The 21,712-nt window shown below is 35.3% G+C and overlaps 1 protein-coding gene across 18 annotated transcripts in view; it reads left to right on the forward strand.

Annotated features, from left to right (window-relative positions):
• Positions 1-21,712, forward strand: part of LMO7 (LIM domain 7) — a 262,077-nt gene that overhangs the window by 176,491 nt on the left and 63,874 nt on the right. For all 18 annotated transcript variants that reach the window (XM_069066814.1, XM_069066823.1, XM_069066813.1 and 15 more), the window contains 2 exons: positions 18,770-18,800; positions 20,454-20,567. In XM_069066814.1, the coding sequence (XP_068922915.1) occupies positions 18,770-18,800; positions 20,454-20,567 (145 nt within the window). The remainder of the gene's footprint in view (positions 1-18,769; positions 18,801-20,453; positions 20,568-21,712) is intronic.

Below are 21,712 nucleotides of genomic sequence, written 5' to 3' on the forward strand. Positions count from 1 at the left end.
GTGTGTGTGTGTGTGTGTGTGTGTGTGTGTGTGTGTGTGTGTGTGTGATGGAGCCCTTTGGCAGTCTGGTGAAGTTGATGGACTGCTTCTCAGAATAATGTTTTTAAATGCACAAAACAAAATATGATGGTTTACAAAAGAAACCAATTATATTGGTTTTATTTTAAATATTTAAAAAAACAAAGTTCATGGACCTCAGAACTGTTGCCCTATTGGGCATATGTATTTAAGGCTCTTGGCTCATAAAGTAACTCTATGTGTAACTTATTTTCTTTTGTACAACTCTCATTCTCAGGAATTCCAGTTAATGACATCCAGCTGAAAAAGGATAGAATTTAAATTATAACTGAAAACTTACTAATGTATTATAGTGCCCATAATAAAAGTCAAACTTTTACTTATTCATGATAGTTATAAAAATGACACACAGGGATGATGTCTTTTCCCTCACTGAACCAAGCAATATCTGTGCATGCTACTAGAAGAGAATAAGTTTGTTAACAATGTATTAACAACATAAGAGAAGGTAAGAAGGGGGAAAAGGAGTTGAATAGAGAGATAATGGGAGAATAAAAGGGGTACATGGGAAAGTTTTTATTTAGGATATATAATTTCTGGATCATAAGTTGCTTACCTCTCAGAAAGCACATCTCTATGTATGTGACTGGGATAATATTGTCATTAAATGTTTGTTTAATGCAAATTAATGTTGGAGAAGTACTTTTAGCTAAGAATATAAACTATATGCTATATAATAAAATAAAAAAATTTAGGTTTTAGGCAGTTAGTAATGATTGTTATTTGAAGTCCCAGCTCACTATTCTATGATTGGAAGCTTAAGGATTTTAGTGGGGAGGCTCACAGAGCTTTTCAATATAGTACTTGCTACTTTCAATGCTTTGGTAAATATTTACTTATAAGTGCACATACATATGTGATCCACATGCATATCCTTTTAGTGTATAGAAAAATCCCTCAGTGTATAATTCTTAAAAGAATACTACATAACTGAAGTATGAGATGGGTAATTTTGAGTATTTTAAATTAAAATTTTCTTGTATAAATAAAATCTATGTAGCCAAGAATAGAAAGAATATAGAAAATAGGGAAAAAGACTTTCATAGATAGTCTTTCAGATAAGATATGATTGGTTAGAATATTACTGTGGTGTAGGAAATGATGAGCTGGTTGGTTTAGAAAAACATGGAAAGACTTGGACTTATGAACAAAAATGCTATCCACTTTCAGAAAAACATGATAAGTGGAAATGAACAATATATTCTTATGTGTGTGTGTGTACATCTCCACATTAATGGTAGCCTTTTTTAGGGCAGGCATAGATAGGGAAGGGAAAAAATAAAGTAAAAAGTGCACAGCAGAGAACAAAAGAAAACCTACAAGGAAGCAAAGAAAAGCTGGGCAGTTATTAAAGCAATATGTAGTATTTATTATATAGGCTTTTTTGAAATGGAAATTTATTGTTTTATGTTGAATCTTCTCTTATGTTCTGCTGTGTGCATGGTAATGTTTTTATTTCTTAGTTTGTATTAAGTTCAAATAAATTAAAAAATTTACAAAAATAAAGAATACTATATACCAATTAAAGAAATATACCAAAAGCAAGAATCTATATGTTTAATCCAATTGTTACCACTAATGTATCTTAAAAATCCATCTATATCTTCAAAATTCTGAGTAAAATTCAGTGACAGTGCTTCTCATCATGAAATTTATGTACTGAACATTGTTTCTCAACCTGTGAAAGACTCAGAAAACATGTGTAAGGAGTTGTTTTCACTCTTCTCTGCATTGGAGATGCATTTATCAAGGCTGGTACCTCTCCTATTTCCTGGCTCATTTTTGTCCTCACCACCTCCAGACTTTATTGACTGCTGCTGAAATGAAACAGTTAAAAATGATCCTTCAAAAAGAATTTCTTTTAGTCATGATTCAGAAGAGAGAAAGAGATAAATGAAATCAGCTATAGATTATATTATGTTTATTTGGAATCTTTAAAAGAAACAGATGGCTTATAATACAGCCTTTGGAAAGAAAATAGCTCCTTTGGGAAGGAGCTTTTAAAATGATTGAGAAGTTGAGATAAATATGAATATCCAAGTATTTTTTTTAAAATGTGCTTTCTCTGAATTCCCTCATACTTTTGTTTGCACTCTTCTCATTGGCTTATATAGGTAAGGCCACTCTGTGAATACCATCGGGTCAAGCCAGATGCTACTTCTTCCATGAAGCCTTGCCTCGGCTCTCCCCATTCAACCCAGCTAGAAATGATATTGTTGTTCTGTGAATTCTCATGGAATTCAGTCCCTTTCATATACACTTAACATATTCTATTGTTATATATGTTCATTATCTCTTTTTACCAGATTGCAAGCTCCTTGAAGACAGAGACAGTGTTATTATTCATCTTGGTATTCTATTCTATACCTAGTCCACATTCCTTTGAACTTTGGTGCTTAATAAATGTTTGTTGAGTTGTATTCAATATCTTTGTGTGAGTGTGTGTATATGTGTGCGTGTGTTTTGAGATGAATGGTTTTGACAACTTTAAGCCTTATCATTTCCTTTTGTTCTCTTGCTACTTAGACAAGAACAGAGAGTATTACTAATTAGAAGGAACTCCAGAAATGTTTAAGACAGAAGCTTTTATTAGATTGCTTTGATTTTTAAATTTTCTATGGCCCCACTGCAAATAAACAATTATGAATTCAAAGTTTTTTTGGTTGTTGTTTTGAGAGGAAAGAACTGTTTGTGACACATGGGCTTAAAAGGTGATGAATTCCACATTATAAACATCATCCTTTTTCAACTTCTTTGGAATATATTATTCCCCATAATGTAATCAAGTTATTACATAGGATGAAAACAATCATATTTAGCTTTAGAAGAGATGTTTGATTTGGACCTTTCATTTCACATGAGTAATTGATGCTCAGAGAAATTGTGATTTACCTGGTTACTCTTATTTGTTTTTTCATATTAGGATTTATTTTTGGAGAATCTTGTTATATACAAGAAATTACTTCTGTGCTGTTTGTGGCATTTTGTTCTCTAGACTTAAGATGTGTGCTTATTTTTGTACTTAGCTGTCCTATACACAGTCTAACTAGTTGGTGCTCAAGAAGTGTCAAACTCAACAGAGACTTGTCATTACTGTAACTCCTTTGGTATAAATATTTTGAGGAGCCAGGTCAATATGTAAGGGTAGCAAGAAATGTGAAGGCATTTGCTGTTTTAGCCCTCTGCATACCAGAGCACAATGAGGCATGTTGAGTTTTTCAGTCAACACTTAAAAATCTTGGGCATTAAGTCCAAACTTTCAACTTCTGTGTGAGGTTTCTGTGTTTCCTCCCTTCTCTCCTCCCCTGATCCTTTGTAAATAAATGAACTATTTGTGTTTTTACTTCTAGTTGAGTCATATTAAATGAACTATACTTCAGGTTGCTTTTTTTTAAACAAGGAAGAATCTAAGCTGGTGGTAGCTTTAGTCTTAGTTAAGATAAAAATTTGACTCTCAATGACTTAATTTCTGTTCATTGCTCCTATGGGATGAACTAATGGATATCAACCTCGAAGAATGTTGTAAAGCAATGAATGCCTGCCAAAAATTTATATATCAATTTACTAGAATTTCAAGATCATTTTGACTTCAGTCTGGTTGATTTAAAATTTCTAGCACCTATTCTGGTAGAAGAGATAGTAAAAGAGTAGGTAAGGTTCTTTTAATGGGGCGTATAAAGAAAACACATGCAAAAAAGTACCAAGTGAATAGCTTATACAAATAGATAATGGCACAGAATAGCTTATTTACATACCCCCTCATTCATTCCAGAAATATCATATAAATATATATATATTGACTGTCCCCAAAACTTTAGTACAGTTTTAAGCTTGAATAACTTCAGAAATACAAGTGCCACAAACATGCAAAAATAGCATTTGAAAATTTAAAGATTTAAATTTCTTTTATATTTGTTTAGTTTTGTGAATTTTTAATAATATATTTTAATTTAAATAAAATATGTACAACAGTTTCTGGTTGACTCCTTCTCAGACCATCAGATTGCTAGAGTGCTTGACTCTCCTTATTTGGCCTTGTCATCTAATCTCTTTCTATAAGATTTTTTCTTCGGGGTCATGTCAGAATTTTCATGAATGCATAAAAATTGTGTTCTTTGGATGATCTTAATACTAGGATTACAAATTGAAAGTTAACTAGAATTGTAATGAGAAACATCAGTAATTTTTTAAATCTGTGGTGGTTCGGTCACGTCTGACTTTTCATGACCCTGTGGACCAACTGTCTATAGGGTTTCTTTTTTTTTTTTTCTTTTGAGCAAAGATACTAGAGTGGTGTGTCATTTTCTACTTCAGTTTTATGCAAGCAGGTGTTAAGTGACTTGCCCAGGGTCACACAGCTAGTAAATGTCTGAGGGCAGATTTGAACTCTAGTCTTTCTGGCTCCTATCCCAGTGGTCTATCCACTACACCACCTAGCTGCTCCAAGATCTTAAATTTTCAAGTGTTATTTTTGTAAGTTCTTAGTATTTATATTTCTGAAGTTCTTAAAGTGTAAAATGGCACTAAGATTTTTTTGGGATGTGTATATGGGTATTGCATATGTGAAGTATATATAAAAGTGCTATAGTGATACTGGAGTAATTTCAAGTTAATATCATCAAAGAGTTGGATTTCTGAAGGAAAGACAGAAATGATAGGGTGTCCCAGGCTGAAAAAATGACATGTGTGACGTCTCAGGAGTGGTCATAAGAAAGTCACATATGCTAAATGGGCTAGCTTGGTTAAATTGGACAGCATGGAATGGCAGAAACAGGATATGTGGGTGGTTCTAAGATGAAATGTAGCTTGACTCTCTTTTATGAAGCATGGGACTAAAGCTGGTAGCCTCTATAGTCTTCTGTGTAGGGGATAACACTCTTAAAGGATTCTTTAAATACTCAGCTTCTAAATGTGTGTAATGTATTTCTGATGGTTCGGATAGGAAAGAATCTGAAGGTAGTCCATTTAAATGTTGCCCTCCCCCCCCCTTTAGTTTGTGAACAGAATTGTAGCTCTTGGAATAGAAAGAGCTCTAAGAAATATTGCATAGGAAAAATTGATAGGATTGACGATAGCAGAGGGTGAAGGGAAAAAGATGCTTATAATTCCAAGATTAAAAGCTGTTGGTGGAAATATGAACATTGAGGAAATTTAGAAATTTCTTAATTTTATTTGTTAGTATCAATGACTTATAGGTGTTCTAAGGGGATGAAACTTAAAAAGGAAGACAAATAAGGGTCTTAGTAACCAAAACCTGAATATAAATTTGTTTTTCTTTTTTTGCCTTTGATTATTTCTTTAAAATTTGCAACTGGTCTTTTATTACATTTTGACAGAATTTTTAAAATACCAAACCTTCTGTTGAAGTCAGAAATTATAAATATACAAAGGAAAAAAATAAAAAAAATGGTCTATTCAAATGGAAAATGATTTTCAAGGCAACACAGTGAGTTTTCTTTAAGAAGAGTTTCTTTAAAAAAACCCACATTTACAGTATACCCCACTATAGGCATGTTGTCTTCCACTTTATCCTACCTATGAGACTCCATATATATGTATACATACTGTATGTAGTGTGATTTGACTAATTATTAAACCCCACTTAAAGAACCTTTGTACCTTTGAATCAATCAAAACCATTGTAAGAGGTTTGATCATGCCCTCAGAAACTTGTATAAAAGGGAGCTGTTATGTCAACCACATAGAGATACTAAGGGTCTGGAAGTATAGGATTTCACCCACATAATCATCTCACCCTGGTTTTTCTTAGTCCAAAAATTGTTTTATAACCTTTCATAGCGTGATTGTGGCATGGTATAATTCTGTTTGTCACACCATTTAAAAGGTAACAGAGCAGCAATGTATTCACCAGTGGCATAGGGATATGCATTTATATCTTGCATTGGGAACTGGAGCCTAGAATTCTCAGCCCATGAACTTCCAAAAGCCAACTTGCATGGTTTGTTAGGAGTACTGCACTACTAAGGGTATTATCGCTCAACCAAATGAAGAGTCATAGGTGCAAGGCAGGATTGGTGAAGGCAAAGCTGCAGTGAGTGTCATGTGATGTGGTAAGACTTGAATTTTTTCCAGTTTTAATGAATATTCGTAATTATTCCACAATTCTAATCTTGCACCAAAAAAGTTTATTAATAAATTATTTTTAAGTAATACCAGCACAAATTTTTCAAAAAGCTTCACATAATGGTCACACCCCACTTTTTTGCAAGAATTGTCATAAAATCTGAAACAATTATGTGGTGAAGTGTATGGTACAAGGAGAGGGGGTAATACAGACTAGAGATGGAAAGAACCAGCAGCCAAGAGTCAGCCAGTAAAAGAAGAAAGAAAAGATAGGACTGGGCTGTGACAGAGAAGGGGAATATCAGAGGCATCTCAGAACAGAAGACTTGGATTGATTGTATCCACCTACTCAAAGAGAAAAGTCTTGAGGAAAACATTTGCTCTCTTTCTCCAATTTCTCCTGCTAGTACCTTACTATTCACAGACACTATATAATAGACACTTTTTTTGACCTAAACATTTCCAGTATTTTGCCCCAACCACAAATAAGTCAGTTAACTCTTTGTCTCTGCCTCTCTGTCTCTCACCTATATTTCATAGAACAGGAAAGAATTGAGAACTAAAATAGATTGTGGTAGAGAGTACATGATCATACCTATCTATCATCTATCTTATCCATCAATCATATTTTGAGTTTCTCTTGGCTTTATCTCCTGATTTCTTCTATTCATTTTAAAGGCAGTTTCTATTAATAGATGATGGATAGGAATTTATAGGAGTTATTTGTATTCCTGCCTGATATTAAAAAAAATATTGGATATTTTGGCTTATTAGTCTTTTAACATGCATTTCTTAAAGAAGAATCTTATATTTATAACATAAATATATAATATACCTATATATAAAGTTATGGGTACAAATAGGGTGGGCAAATGAATAATTGTTCAGTTGTTATGTCTGGATTATATTAGCCTCCCGGTGACTGTAACAGTAAGAAAAACAAAACCATTTTGTCTTTCATAGTTTGTGTTTGACTTTTAAATTTATTATTTATGAGTGCCTATATTCCACCAGTGAAGGCTTTGCTTTAGTAGGAAACCTAAAGCTTTCCAAATTATTTTTTGCTACCACAGAGTTGAGTCATGATTGTTGGTATCCCTTCTCCAGGCTAGTGAGAGGGCTTTGGGTAATTTTCCAACTGTGTCTAGTAATTTAGTAGTCCCATAGTGGAATAAATGCCATTAGAGATGACCAGCTTCTGACCTTTGAGAATGATAAGTGGAGTATATTTGGTGCACTTGTGATAGGTTGAGAAATTAGTAGTGCAAGCATTCGTAGGAACATGGGATTGTGGGTTGAGAGCTGGAAGAGAACTTGCTCAAGTTTAATCATATGAACTTCAAATGGTTCAAGTTTTAGGTTAGAAGAAATGTTGCTACTTTCTATGTAAAGAAGATATATACTGAAAGAATTGTTGTCATGTTTCAGTTTTTAAATGAATACTAATTTCCTTGACATAAGTATGCCTTCCCCAATGTAGCTCATGGCCTTTTTTTTTTTTTTTTTGGTGGGGCAATCAGGGCTAAGTGACTTGTCCAGGACCACATAGCTCAGTAAATATCTGACATCAGATTTGAACTCAGGTCCCCTGACTGCAGGGCCAGTGTTCCATAAACTATACCACCTATGTACCCTTTCACAGCCTTTTTATAGGTGACTTACTGGTAGACCACAACAATTCATTAAACTATGTGATGATTTCTCTGAATTTAGACAAGGTGGCGCTCAGACTGTATCCCATCTTCAAATCTTTACAACTTGGTGAGACTTGTCAAAGTTTGTGTTTTGATGGTATAGCCTTTAAAAACCCAATGTCACCTTCACTCTTGGGTTAGGTTACTGCAATAGAAGATAGATTAATGAGTTGTTACTCCCACTATTAGAGGGAGTACCAATGTTGAGATCAGAGATTCATGAAAATATGGAAGTAAGGGCATTCTGTCACCTAACAGTACTAGTGAGGAAGATAACAAAAGATGAAAAAGTGGTCACAATTAGAAGCTTTTGAAGGGATTGCCTTATTTTGGGAGTCCTGGGTCCCAGGTGGAAGTCCATATCCTCTCTTTCTCTCTGCCCTTCTCATCCTTTTCATGTTAATCATTACTAAGTAACCACCCAAAGAATTATTCTGCCATTGTTTGGAAATTTCTCTGGCAGTAGCAATCAGTAACTTCCTGTCTTGAGATTGTTGGACAAGACCACCTTCTTGAGTTGAAGCAGTGGAGGAGTGGGGATGAGAAGGGCTAAGGGTTAATTATTGGGTATTCATTATACTGACTGAAGTCAGCCCACAACAGTAGAATGATATGATTCTAACTGACCTAAATCATCAATATTTGACATGACGTTGAATGACCAATAGCTCAGCTCACCAGTAATGGTGGGAGAAGGGAATGAGTTCTCTTTGCTTACAGTTTTATGTGCCCTCCAACTATCCCTAATGCCTCCTTAATAAAATATTCCTTTATGTAGCCTGAGAACATTAAGGCACATAGCCTATGTAAGCATTAATAACTATATGTAAACGTTACCTTTATTATGATTATGTACTTGTTATCTTTGACTTGGAAAATCCCTGTGAAACATCAAGTGTATGACCCTGGGCAAGTAACTCAGCTTCTCTGAACCTGTTTATTCATCTTTGTTTTAAAAAAAAAAAAAAAAAAAAATTTAATTGAACCAAATTTTATTTGTTTTTTTCAACCATTTTTGTTTTTTTTTTTTTTTTTTTTGCTTTTTGGAGGGGGAAGGCAAGGCAACAGGGGTTAAGTGACTTGCCCAAGGTCACATAGCTAGTAAGGTTATGTCTGAGGCTGGATTTGAACTCAGAGCCTCCTGACTCCAGGGCTAGTGCTCTATTCACTGTGCCACCTACCTGTCCCATGTTGTCAATTCTATCCCTGTGGTTCTTTCATTGTATATTCCTATTTCCGCAGCCTGGTTCTTCAGGCAAACAGAATTAAGAGGAAGTTTATATAATTAAATTCACATATATAGAATGTGAATCAAGGACTCTTTTTAGGCTAATTGTCATAATCCTTATCTAAAACTGCTTTATAAATTTCAGAATACTGAAATTCTGTGTTGGGGTTGTTGTCTAATAATGGATATTGCTTCTTCTTAATTTCAAGTTATGCAATGGCAAATCTGCTTCTTAAATACTCAAAGGAATCATACTATCTTTGGTGTGAGTACTTCCTCTACCATCTGAGACTGAAGCCTTGTGGCTGCACCTGAAAAATTTGTCATCCTTTGGCCAGACTGGTGGTGGGTCTCTACTTAACATTTTTAGGAGAGTCCTTAGATCACTGGTGTATGTAATGGGAGGGGAGTAAGGCTTTGTCATTTAGGGTCAGGGTAAGGGTTAGAGGTTAGGGTTAACTTAGAACCTGCTAGGACTTGTATTCTAGAGGTGGCTAGGTGGTGCAGTGAATAGAGCACTGGTCCTGGAGTCGGGAGAACCTGAGTTCAAATCTGGCCTCAGACACTTAACACTTACTAGCCATATGATCTTGGGCAAGTCACTTAACCCCAATTGCCTTGCCTTCCCCCCTCCAAAAAGCAAAAAAAAAAACCAACTTGTATTCTATTGTCATAGGTCACCTTTGTGACACAATGAGGCTTTAAAGTATGACTTTAGTGGAACAAAAACTAGCTTACAGAAGCCAGACTACAACAGTTATGACTGATGATGATGATGATAACTAAGGTTTATCACCTTCTATGTTCCAAGCACTGTGCTAAGCATTATACAAATATTATTTGATTTGATCATTACAACGACTCTGGTAGGTAAGCACTATTTATTATCCTTACTTTACAGATGAGAAAACTGAAACAGAGGTGAAATGACTTGTCTAGAATCACACAGTTCATAAGGATCTGAGGACAGACTTGAATTCAGGGCTTCATGATTCCACATGCAGCTCTTTATCCAATGTACTTATTACCTTGCTGCTTCTAATAGGGCAATGAAAGAGTTGAAAACAAGGTCTGTTTTTTTCCCCTGATGTCTATTATGCACTCCTAATCAGGTTTCCCAACTTCTCGAGTATTTGTGTCCTAGCGTTGTTAATTTGACATATTTGCTCTCTTTTAAATGAAGTCATGTTATTTTCAGTATACGAGAGATGGCAGAAATTAATATCAAATTATTTTTAGCAAGATGATAGCTCTTTAGCGAAAACATTTGGAATGGAGATGATATTTCTAGGGCCAAGATTGGAATTCTAAAGAGTATGTTTCTCTTGGGAATTTATAGTTAAATATATATATATATATAATATATTATATACATATTATATATATATATATATAATATATATAATAAATGAAATGTCTGTATGCATCCATACCAGTGATTGGGAATGGCATGACTTCTAAATTATGTAATCTAGATTTATCACAGTGTGAATAAAGTTTGTTATTCTGCACAAGTCAGGTGGCATTACATTTTGTGGCATATGGAGTTTTAAAACTTATGAGTCATAGTAGCTCCACATCCTTGGAAAGATGTCAAATGGAATAAAACTTTATTTTCAGAGATGGAAGTGGGTGGAGAGGAGAGAAGGATTTCATTCTGTTAGTCGCTACATTTTGCAATAATACATCTTAACTTTTGTGGGGGGGGTAAGTAGTGCTTGATAGCAAAAAAGTAAGGTGGCTATATTTCTTAGGAATGTTCATGAAGCATTTCCCCCCATTCTTTATTTTCATGTTTCCTTGTCCCTTCACTCTCTGCTTTTCTTTCCCTCCACCCCCTACCGTGTAACAGAGATAAAAGGTGCTCATAATATATTTTTTTTAATTTGAAGTGCAATGCTAGATTGAATTTGAAATTCCACAAACAATTTATTGAGTGTTGCAGGATTGTAGGCTTATTCAATCAACTGGCATTTATTAAGTACCTACTATGTTTCAGGCACTGGGGCTAGAATGAAACAGTGCCTACTTGTAAGAACTTTATGGGGGAGGCAGCAAGTGCATATATAAGTATATGATAAATAAAATAACAATATTAAATATATACTATAATAAAAATTAAAAATAAATGAGTGGATTTACATAAAATAAGCTTAAAGTTAATAAATTTAATATTATGCAATAAAATATAAAAATAATAAAATAAAATATAAACAGGATAAATACAAAGCAGTAACTAAAAGGTAGTTTGGGAGAGCACAAGAATGTGGTGAGGTTGGGTGGTGGTGGGGTGGAATCAGCAAAGGATCTAGATTTAGGGCTGGATTGCATTTGAGAAGGAATCTAGTCCAACCCCTGCATTTTAGAATCATCAGCTTCTTCTGTTTCTTATAGTTGTAGAAAGAAGTGGTGTTCACTTTTCTTAGAAATTAGAAAGGATTTCATCATACTGTTTCCTCCAAAATAGCTAACAAGACACTTAGAGCTCCTTTGAACTCCTAGGATTTTTTTTTTTTAGTTCATCTCTAGATGTAAAACATAATTCATATGTGAAACTGACAGTGCCATTTAGGCATCTATTTTGACTTGTTTTCCCACCAAAACATTGCTTGTAATGTTTTGAACGAGGCATTCATTTAAATTTCATTCAATAGACATTAATTGCCTACTAAGTGCAAAGCTTTGTAGGCACTAGGGATGTAAAAAATGAAAAATGACTTTGTTGTTAAAGAGAGTGAAATTGTTTTTTTGGGATGGGTGCGGGGATAAAGTGTAAATAATGTGTTGTATGATGTTAGTTGGATCTCTTTTTTCTCATTTTAAAAAAATGAGACAGTTTGATTGCTAAGGACAATTTCAGCTCTACTGTTTTAGATAAATACAAAAGAAGGCCCCAGAGAAAGCGCTCTGTGAAACTTTCAGCTGGAGGGCAGGGAAATTCTCTGGGTGGGTGTGATTTAGATTTATAATCTGATCTCTTCTCCCCCCCTCTCCTAGTGGAGTAGTGGTTTAGGAACTGGGGATTAGCTGGCCAGGATTAGAGCAATATTCACTCTTTTATTTGCCTATGTGTGTGATTGGAGTGAAATTGGGTATTGGGGGAAGTGGTGAACAACTCTCTAAGATCATTAATTGTAAAGAAATTGCTGATGTGTATTAATAGGAAAAGTTTCCTCACTGGTAATTTCCTTAGCCAAAAAAATTCACAGGTTTAGTCCTATCCTAAACTGTGAGCAACAAATTATAAAGGCAGTAATAAAGACAATGCCCTGGACTCAAGATTAGGAGATGGGTTCAAATTCCAGCTATTTTAGTTACTGGCTGGGATACATGTCAGTTTCCTTCTCTCTTAGGTGAAGAGATTGGATTAACCTTCCTTGTAATTCTGTCTTTCAAAGGTTAGGAGGAAGCAGTTATTCAGTCAGCCAAGCCCTCCTAACTTCATTCCAACTCTCAGGAAAACACTCCCTGATTGGGTGGCTATAATCAGGACGGGACTCTGGGAGTGGCTTTTCTGGGTATAGACCTCTAGGGTAGGTCCATGGGGAAGCCAGAGTCATTCAGGGCAACACACACCAGGGTGAGTGGATTAGTGACTAGGGGAGCTGAGGGGTCCTCTGGGAGTTAGTATTGGAAAAAGGAGTGAGTGGGGAGAACTGGTATGACTGACAAACGGATCATTCCCCTTATAGTTTTGACTGTTTTCCTAATAAGTACAAGGGAGTAATCATAAGGTGATAGTATTAGAAGTGAAAGGGATATAAAGGATCATGGAGTCTTTATTTACAGATGAGAAATTCAGGGCACAGAGAAGTTACTAAGTAACTGAGTTGAGATTTGAATTTAGGTCTTCCTTACTTCAAGTCCAGTGCCCCATTCATTACATTATTCCTCAAACTGCTTAAAATTCTAAACTTCTTCTCACTGGATCTTTAGCCATCAAGGATTAATTTTGGGTTAAAAAGCTTCTCTTTTAAAATAGAAGTAGATTAAGAGAAGTCTATCACTCATTCACAGTTTAGTATAATCTTAATTTATACTTTAACTGATTGAAAAAAATGGAAATTTTATTTTGAGAATAAATAGGGAGTAATAGTGATGATAATGATAGCATTTATATTAGACTTTAAGATTTACAAAGTGCTTTGCAAATACCTCATTTTATTTTCACAACAACCTTGGGAGAGAAGCCTGATTTGAACCCAGGTTTGTTTGACTTGCAAGTCCAACACTATCCATTGAGCCATCTAGCTGCTTCCCTGGTTGGGGAAGTCTGCAGTATAGCTCTGTGGTTCTGTGATAAGATTCAAGAACTTGAAGGAGGCTTTTTAGGAATTCACCTAGGGATTGCTATAGAAAAAATAGTTCTAGATTCTAAGAATGAGACAGATGGCAGACTGGTTAGAGTCCTGGACTTGGAGCTAGGAAGACCTGAGTTTGACCTGAGACAGGGGCAAGTCACTTCCCTCCTCTGAGACCCAATTTGCTTCTCTGTAAAATAATAATAATAATAATAATAATATTAAACACCTACTTCCAGGGTTGTCTTGAGGATAAAATGAGAGAATATATGTAAAAATACAAAACTTTAAATTTCACATAAATTTAGTGATGCTGATGATGTTGTATTTTTGATATAGCCAGAAAGTTCAATGTAATGAATTGGACCCATGTACTTTCTGGTGTAGTAGAGTTCCTCTCTAAAAGTGTGGAAATCTAGGCTCTAGTCATATTTGTTCAAATAACAAATGATAGTTTACTTCTCTGGGCCTCAGTTTTCCTCTTTGTAAAATGAAGGGGCTCTGTTTAATGATTTCTAAGTTTTTTTAAGTAGTCAAAATTCTTTGGGCTACATTAACACCTTGATCAAAATGGGTAAGTTTTCAGGTTTCAGATAATCTCCAGATAGCAAGTGAATAAAATATACTCATCAAGGCATTTTTTTGGAATGAGTTTTTAGGTCCTTTGGGAAATTCAGGGGTGCTTGGCTTAGACTGGCACTAATTAACTGTGTAAGGGTGGGGTAGCCTGGCTTGAAGCCAACTTGAATGTTTCTGCAATGACACTAACATCTTCTTTGTTTGCCCAGCTCTCTAGCCTGGTCCTTAGCCAGAAGTAATTTCCTATCCTTAGTCCAGATGCTGTGTGTCTGGGGAAGAAGGAAAGCATATACATAATGTAAAAGGCACTCTGGTAAATTTCATTTTGCATTTGTCCTTGCTAAGGGGAAAAGGAGGGAAGGTTAGGAGAGATTCTCCTCCTACCTAGAACTGATCTCCTCAAATCTCTTCTCTCTAGATAATAAGGCAATTAGCCTGCGACTTTGTTCAGCTTGGCAAAGGTAGGGATAGGTTTATAGCTAGCAAAGCATCTGTTTTTTGCCTATACTTTCTTGGCCTGCAGAGAGGTTATCTACCTTGGGTAATTTATGTTTTATTTAATTTAGAAATCATTCCACATCTAGGAACCAGAGATATTAGATAATTTGCTGCCTTGATCAGAAAGTAACTTTATTTTCATTTATTGGTGTGACTTGTAATAACTGTTTAGCAATTTTAGCAATACCCTTCACTCTCAACTGACTTTGCAGAGCATTTGCTAGTGTCCATGTTTATCTAATCTGGACGACCACTTGTTCAGTGTGTTGTAGGAGGGATGCTTTTGGGGGGTATAGGTTGCTGCTGATTTTTCTCCCCCATATCTGTGATTCTGCCAGGTGAGCAAAGGAATGATGATAATTGTTGGTCTGCTAAGTGCTTGGCTACACCTGTCAGATGCACTTGTCAATCTCTTTGGAATACTGGATGTGTTACTTTTTGAGACTGCAGTAAGAGTTTTGTAATATTGATTTTGCATAAAAGGCTACAAAGCCATTCTTGTTATTTTTGTACAGCTTTGGCCTCCAACCCTCTTCTTATAGGGACTGCACGTTCTTGGGCACATACTAGTTCTGTTATGCATCTCTTAGGATGCTGTAGGGGAACTTTTGTGTCAAAGTAAGATACTTTGTGCTCACCACTTTGAAGTTTGGTTTTATTCCCTGAACCCATATTTTGCCTTTGGACATTGGTTTTTATGTTGCACAGTTAGCTACATTGTCACTCTTTTGAGATTTATTGATAGAAACTATGAGTGATATCATAGTAATAACCATAAGATTAGCTGCATTACTTATAAAAGGGTGTTGTTGGAGAAGATTATATTTTAACTCAATGAAGACAAAAAAATTCATATAGTTTTAAAAGTCATTTTTTATTTGAAATTTCAAGTTCCATATTCTATCCTTCCCATTCTCCTTCCCCTCCCCCTATCTTGAGGTGGTAAGCAATCAGATACAGGATATAGATGTGCAATTACATAAAATATTTTCATATTAGTAATTTTGCATAAGAAGACTCAAAAGAAAAAAAAAGAAAGTGAAAAATAGCATACTTCAATCTGTATTCAGTCAATATCAGTTCTTTCTCTGGAGGTGGATAGTATGCTTCATCATGAGTACTTTGGGATGATATTGGATCATTTTATTGCTGAGAATACCTAAATTATTCACAATTCTTCACACTGTTACTGTGTACAAAGTTTTCTTGGTTCTGCTTGCTTCACTTTGCATCAGTTCATGTAAATCTTTCCAGGTTTTTCGAAAATCATCTGGCTTTTCATTTCTTATAGCGCAATAACATTCCATTACAATTATATACTACAGCTTGTTTAGTCATTCCCCAATTGTTGGGCATCCCTTTGATGTCCAATTGTTAGTCACCACAAAAAGAGTGGCTATAAATATTTTTATACAAATGGGTTCTTCCCCCCCCCCTTTTTTGGGAAGTTTTTGGGATACAGACCTAGCAGTAGTGTCAGTGGATCAAAGGGTATGCAATTTTATATCCCTTTGGCCATAGTTCTAAATTGCTGTCCAGAAATTCATATAGTTTTAATCTCTTCTATACCTCTGTGTCATAGTGTTGTTATTACCAATTTTTTGAACTCTTCTTATTCCCTCAAAATTTTTTCTTATTAACTTAAGGAACTCCAAGTTAAATAGACATGAACTGCTTCAGGCTTCTAAAACATTTGGGCAGAAAGATTGGATAGATGTTTGCACAAAATTATTCAGCTTTGATAATGAAGATTGTTCTAAATGACATTTCAAAATGGGTTGTGTAGGAATGCAGCTGGCTCAAAGCAAGTCAACATTACTGTTCCCTCCTCCCCACAACAATCTGTTTCAGGAGTCTTGCGGTTGTGCCACTGTGACCTTAGGAAGCAAAGGAAGCAGCCCAGTCACCAGCTACAATGTGGTGGAATTTGTTTGCTTTTTGGAAAATAGTGAACTCTCCCTTAGCAAATCATTTACTGCTTACATTCCTGGCATTACCTTTCAGGAATAGATACTCATGAAATTGGTGCTGTATCTTTGTATTGGAGGGTGTTATAAATGCATATGATTAGCAAAGAATGTGAAAGGTTATGCTGTCCAAACTTGAAAGTGCTGATCCCAAAACAAGGAACATATTCTTTTTACTTCCAGTGCATTCATTACCTTATAATAAAATAATGAAAATGAAATGGTGTTGAGCTAAAAACCTTTAAAAAGTGCCCAAGAAAGGATTCAAGACATCTGTTAACTTCCTTCTATACATGAGGTGATACAGGTGTTTTTTGATCCTTTGCCGTAGGTCTTGAGGAATCATTTTTGTTCTTCATCCAGTTCTATAATATTTTTAATCAGTTTTGCTTGTGGTGAACCTTGGCATTCCCTCTTCTCTTCTTGTCTTATTTCTCAGTATCTTCAGTGGTTGTTCCTGCATTACCCTTCCTGAAGTAAACAGTGGTACATTTTAGGTAGTGGGACCTAAAATGGTTCAAATAGTTAGTTAAGCATTTGACTGAAAATATTGGCTGTGAGTTCTAGTTTTTGAACAGTGGATTTTGGGGGGTAATTTTAGTTGTATTTATACCAGACTTTTAATTGCCTTATTTATAGAAAGGGACAAAGAGAACTAGTGGACTATAATGATAGCTGATAAGCTTTAAAATTTGCAAAACACTTTACATAACATTATTTTCTTTGATCCTAAAAATACCCGGTAAGTGCTATCTTATAATGATTCCCATTTTACAGATGAGGAAATTGAAGCAAGAGAGCTTAAGTGCTTAACCATAGCTATCAAGTGTCTGAAATAGGATGTGAACCCACTTCTTCTTGACTCCCAAATCTGGCACCTGATGGACCATCTATGGTGAAAATAAACCATAGAAGGTAATTGATACTCTAGCCTAGTCCCTCAATGCAGAGGCCACATTTAAAAAAAATATTTTGACTCAGTAGGTTATGATAGGTTTTTTATTTCTTGAGATTGTAGAGCTGGAAAAGGACTAACCACTATAACTGTATCCTTTCTAACATCCTTAACGTAGATTGCATTTATATGAATTACATTTACCAATCTGGCTGTACTCCTGTGGATTTCTTTCTTATGCCCACCAGAACCTTATCATCATGCAGGAATACTTCAGCTTTGGTATGCCTACTTCCTCAGTACACTCTGTCTCTGAGATTCCTCTGTGAATGGAGAGTGGAGTAGAGAGCTCCTTCCCAAATTTGCATTTAAGGAGAGTGCCTACACCAACCATCTCTTCATTTCCCATAAGGGCTGTGCTCTGGATTGGACCTCTCCATTATGCTCCTTGCTGGGTACTTTCCTTCTCCACACCTATTTTTTTTGTCTTGTCTATTCTCATTAGATTATAAACTCTTTGAGGGCAGGGACTGTCTTTCTTTTTCTTATTTGTATCCCTAGAACTTAGCAAGGTGTCTGGCATATAGCAAGTGCTTAATAAAAGTTTATTGACTGATTGACTATTCAAGCAAGTCTGTATCCTTATGGAGGCCCTATTGTTAATGTAGTTGATAGAATGCTGTATTTAGGGTTATTATTGCCTGTTCAAAACCTTCCTCCGACACTTACTGCTTGGGTGATTATGGACATGTCACTTCATCTCTCAAACCACAATATTATCATCTGTAAAACAGGAATAATAGTAATATAGGGTGTCTCAAATGTCTTAGTGAAGTTTTAGTCCTTAAAAAGCTTTAATAAGCTCAGTTACAGTAAAACTTTTGGAGAACTCTCTACTTTGTAGTATTTACCTCCCAGTCCTGTTTGTGAGGCTCACAGGACACTGTGCACATTTCAAAGTCTAAAATGCTGTATATTTGAAAATCACCATCATCATCTTCACTGTCATTACTTTTACCCCATCCATAAATCTGTATTCAAATGAAAATTACTTGGGCTCAGGTATCTTAGTGTTTTTTTTGTTTTAAAAGTAGCAAACTTGCTGGCATTTACTTTGGAGTGAGATGACAGAGGTGATGTTAGACAGCAAAGACTTTAACTTCTCTCTGTTCATATTATGTTGAAGGAGATTAATAGGAAAATGTAATCTTATTAATCTGGGAAGAACATTTATAATTCATTTTAGAGAAATTTGTTCATCTTCATCAATGTTTTATGGTAAATGTGAGCAGGGAAAAGTTTTGTTCTTACCTTTAATGGAACATCTTTATTCTGAGCTATCAGAAATTCTTAATGTTCAAAATAGGAATAAATAAGTGGTTTTAACTGAATTTTTTTTTGTTTTAAGTTTTCATATAATTCAGATTTGTCTTTCTTCTTTGCAGGCAAGAAGAGACTGATAGAAGAGTGAAAAATGTAAGATATGTTTATCTTTCTACCTCCACCTAAATTATGTCACCCTTGCATGTTCCCCCAAAATAGTTAATAGGCTCTGCTTCTTTTACAATGACCCTTTTTTTGTTAGAAATCATTCATTTGTGAAATCCTAAGTGTATTTGACTCCAGACATTGCTTGTGCTTCCTAAATCTTGTTGGATGAGAAGGAGGGAAGTTGGACTACAAAAGGAAGGGGGTAGTGGTGGCATTAGTATGATGAGAGGCAATACAAAATTTTCTAAGGTAAATGTTTGCGTGTATATTTGTAAATAGTACAATTTGAAAACTATTTGAATATCTGGTTATGTGAAATTTAAAATTCATTTTATAAAACAGATTCTGTGATAGTAAAGGAAACTTTATGATAGAAAGGAAATTGATAAATTTGATTCTTTTCCCAAGTATCATTGTAATATTAGGGCTTTTGTTTATTCTCTGTGTAATTAATTATGCATTGTAAAACTATAATTATATACCTCTTGATGTGATTAACAAAAATGGAAAGAATTTCTGGAAATATTTTCCCTAGACTAAACATTTTAATAAAAATTTATAGCTCTCTAAATACTGTGTTTCCCTGATAATAAGACCTATCCCAAAAATAAGCCCTTCCCTTACTGTGTAAGATTCTTCTAAAATAAGCCCTCCCCCGAAAATAAGCCCTATTGAGATTGCTACTGTAGTGAAGGTGATCCCCTGCGCTACACGCTACATTACGGTACCCTCTGTATGCACCGTCCCCCCCACCCCCCGTGAAACGCACACCGCGCTCCGAGCTGCATCCAATCAGAGCTGCAGCAGTGAGCGCGTCATCCTGTTCTTCCCCAGTGATTTGCTTATTGAATAAAGGTACATTTTTTTTGTTCACATTTACCTGTTTATTAAAATTGCTGTCAATGTTCATTAAAATAAGCCCTCCCCTGAAAATAAGCCCTCTGGTGTTTTTCTGTCCAAAAAAATAATAAGACAGTCTTATTATTGGGGAAACACGGTAGGTTAATTATTGGTTTTCATTCATGTCTAGATACTACTTTGCTATGATAATTTTATGTTTTATTTTTCTGTATTTATTTGGCAAGAACTTATCTCCACCCCTTGCCATTCCCTCTTCTTCCCCATTTCCCTTCACCCAGAATATGCAGTACAGTTTTTCAACATATGGACATCCTCTGAACAGTAGCAGAAAACTCTGATACTTTTAAGATTTTATTCCCTAGATTAAAAAATATATGTTCTCTTCTTCAGCCTTAAAGTGGTCTGAGTTAGGATTTAGCAATTTCTTCATGTTATTTGGGTTGGAAATGAGTTTAATGCTTGAATAATAATCTTTTTTTTTTTTTTTGGTAAATTGCATTTTATTTTTTCCAGTTACTTTCCAATTAATTTTCCAATATAAAGTTTTTAATGTTCATTTTAAAAATATGATTTTGAGTTTCAAATTTCTCTCTCTCTCTCTCTCTCTCTCTCTCTCTCTCTCTCTCTCTCTCTTTCTCTCTCTCTCTCTCTTTCTCCTCCTCACCTTTCCCCCCGATGGCAAGCAATGTGATATAGGTTATACATGTGCAATCATGTTAAACATATTTCCATATTTTTAACTATAATCTTAACTTATGAAATTCTTTTCCTCTTTAGGTTTTGATTACCTTATATTGGCTGGGCAGGAAAGCACAGAGTGACCCTTATTATAATGGTCCTTACCTTAATCTGAAAGCATTTGAGAACCTTTTAGGACAAGCTCTGACTAAGGTAAGGAACTTAGTGTTTTAAGTATAATATAATAGCTCATGTAACAAATACCACATGCTATGATATAATCTTTGTTTTCTTATCACTTTGCATTTAAATGTTTGTCAATAGGAAGCACCTTGTGTAGCCATCATAAATGGGAGTTAGGAATGCCATTAATTTACTGGTGCAAGGCAACATATCTCTCCAGTTTTCTCATGAAGGAGTTGGATTAAGTTGTTCTGCAAGGCTCCCCCTCATCCTTTCCTAAAGACCCATGATTCTGTGATTCATATTAGTCATTACTAATATTATATTCTATTATACAGTGTATTCTTTTTTCTAGAAGTCTGATAATGAGGTGTCAGACATAGTATGTTAGCATTTGCTAATATATGATGTTTATAGCACATTTTTTTTCTATTTAAAAGTTATTCCTTTTCCACTTTGTAAACCTTGAGGTATGCTGTAAGTTTTGGTTGTTATTATTGTTATTAATATGTAATGTTAATTTTTTTTTAAAGCAATCAGGGTTAAGTAACTTGCTCAAGGTTACACGGCCAGTTATTTCTGGGTGTGGTGCTGAGTATCTGAGCCCGGATTTGATCCAGGTCATCCCGACACTGGAGCCGGTGCTCTTACTCACTGAGCCACCTGGCCGCCCCTAAGCAATTGAGGTTAAGTAACTTGCTCAAGGTTACACGGCCAGGTGTTTCTGGGTGAGTGCTAAGTGTCTGAGCCCGGGATTCGATCTCCAGGTCTTCTCAACACTGGAGCCGGTGCTCTTACTCGCTGTGCTACCTGGCCGCCCCGTATGTAATGTTAATTATAGATAATTTTCAAATAATAATTTGTGAAATTTTCTAGTTCAATTTCATTATAGAGGGTTTAGAAATAAAAGAGACCTTAAATACCATATCAGTGCTTCTTAAGGTGTGGGTCAAGACCCCATATGGGGTCATGAAAAATTGATAGTAAACGGTTTCTGAATGTGCAACAACCGAAAATTAATTAAAAACCAAACGTTTGGGGGTGGCTAGGTGGCACAGTGAGTAAAGTACTGGCCCCAGAGTCGGGAGGACCTGAGTTCGTTTCCGGCCTCAGACACTTAACACCCAAACACACACACACACACAAAAACTAGCCGTGTAACCTTGGGTAAGTTA

Source organism: Petaurus breviceps, unplaced genomic scaffold (assembly GCF_028583685.1).
Source record: "Petaurus breviceps papuanus isolate PSGF00001 unplaced genomic scaffold, PetGlider_PUasm1.0 90730, whole genome shotgun sequence".
NCBI lineage: Eukaryota > Metazoa > Chordata > Mammalia > Diprotodontia > Petauridae > Petaurus > Petaurus breviceps.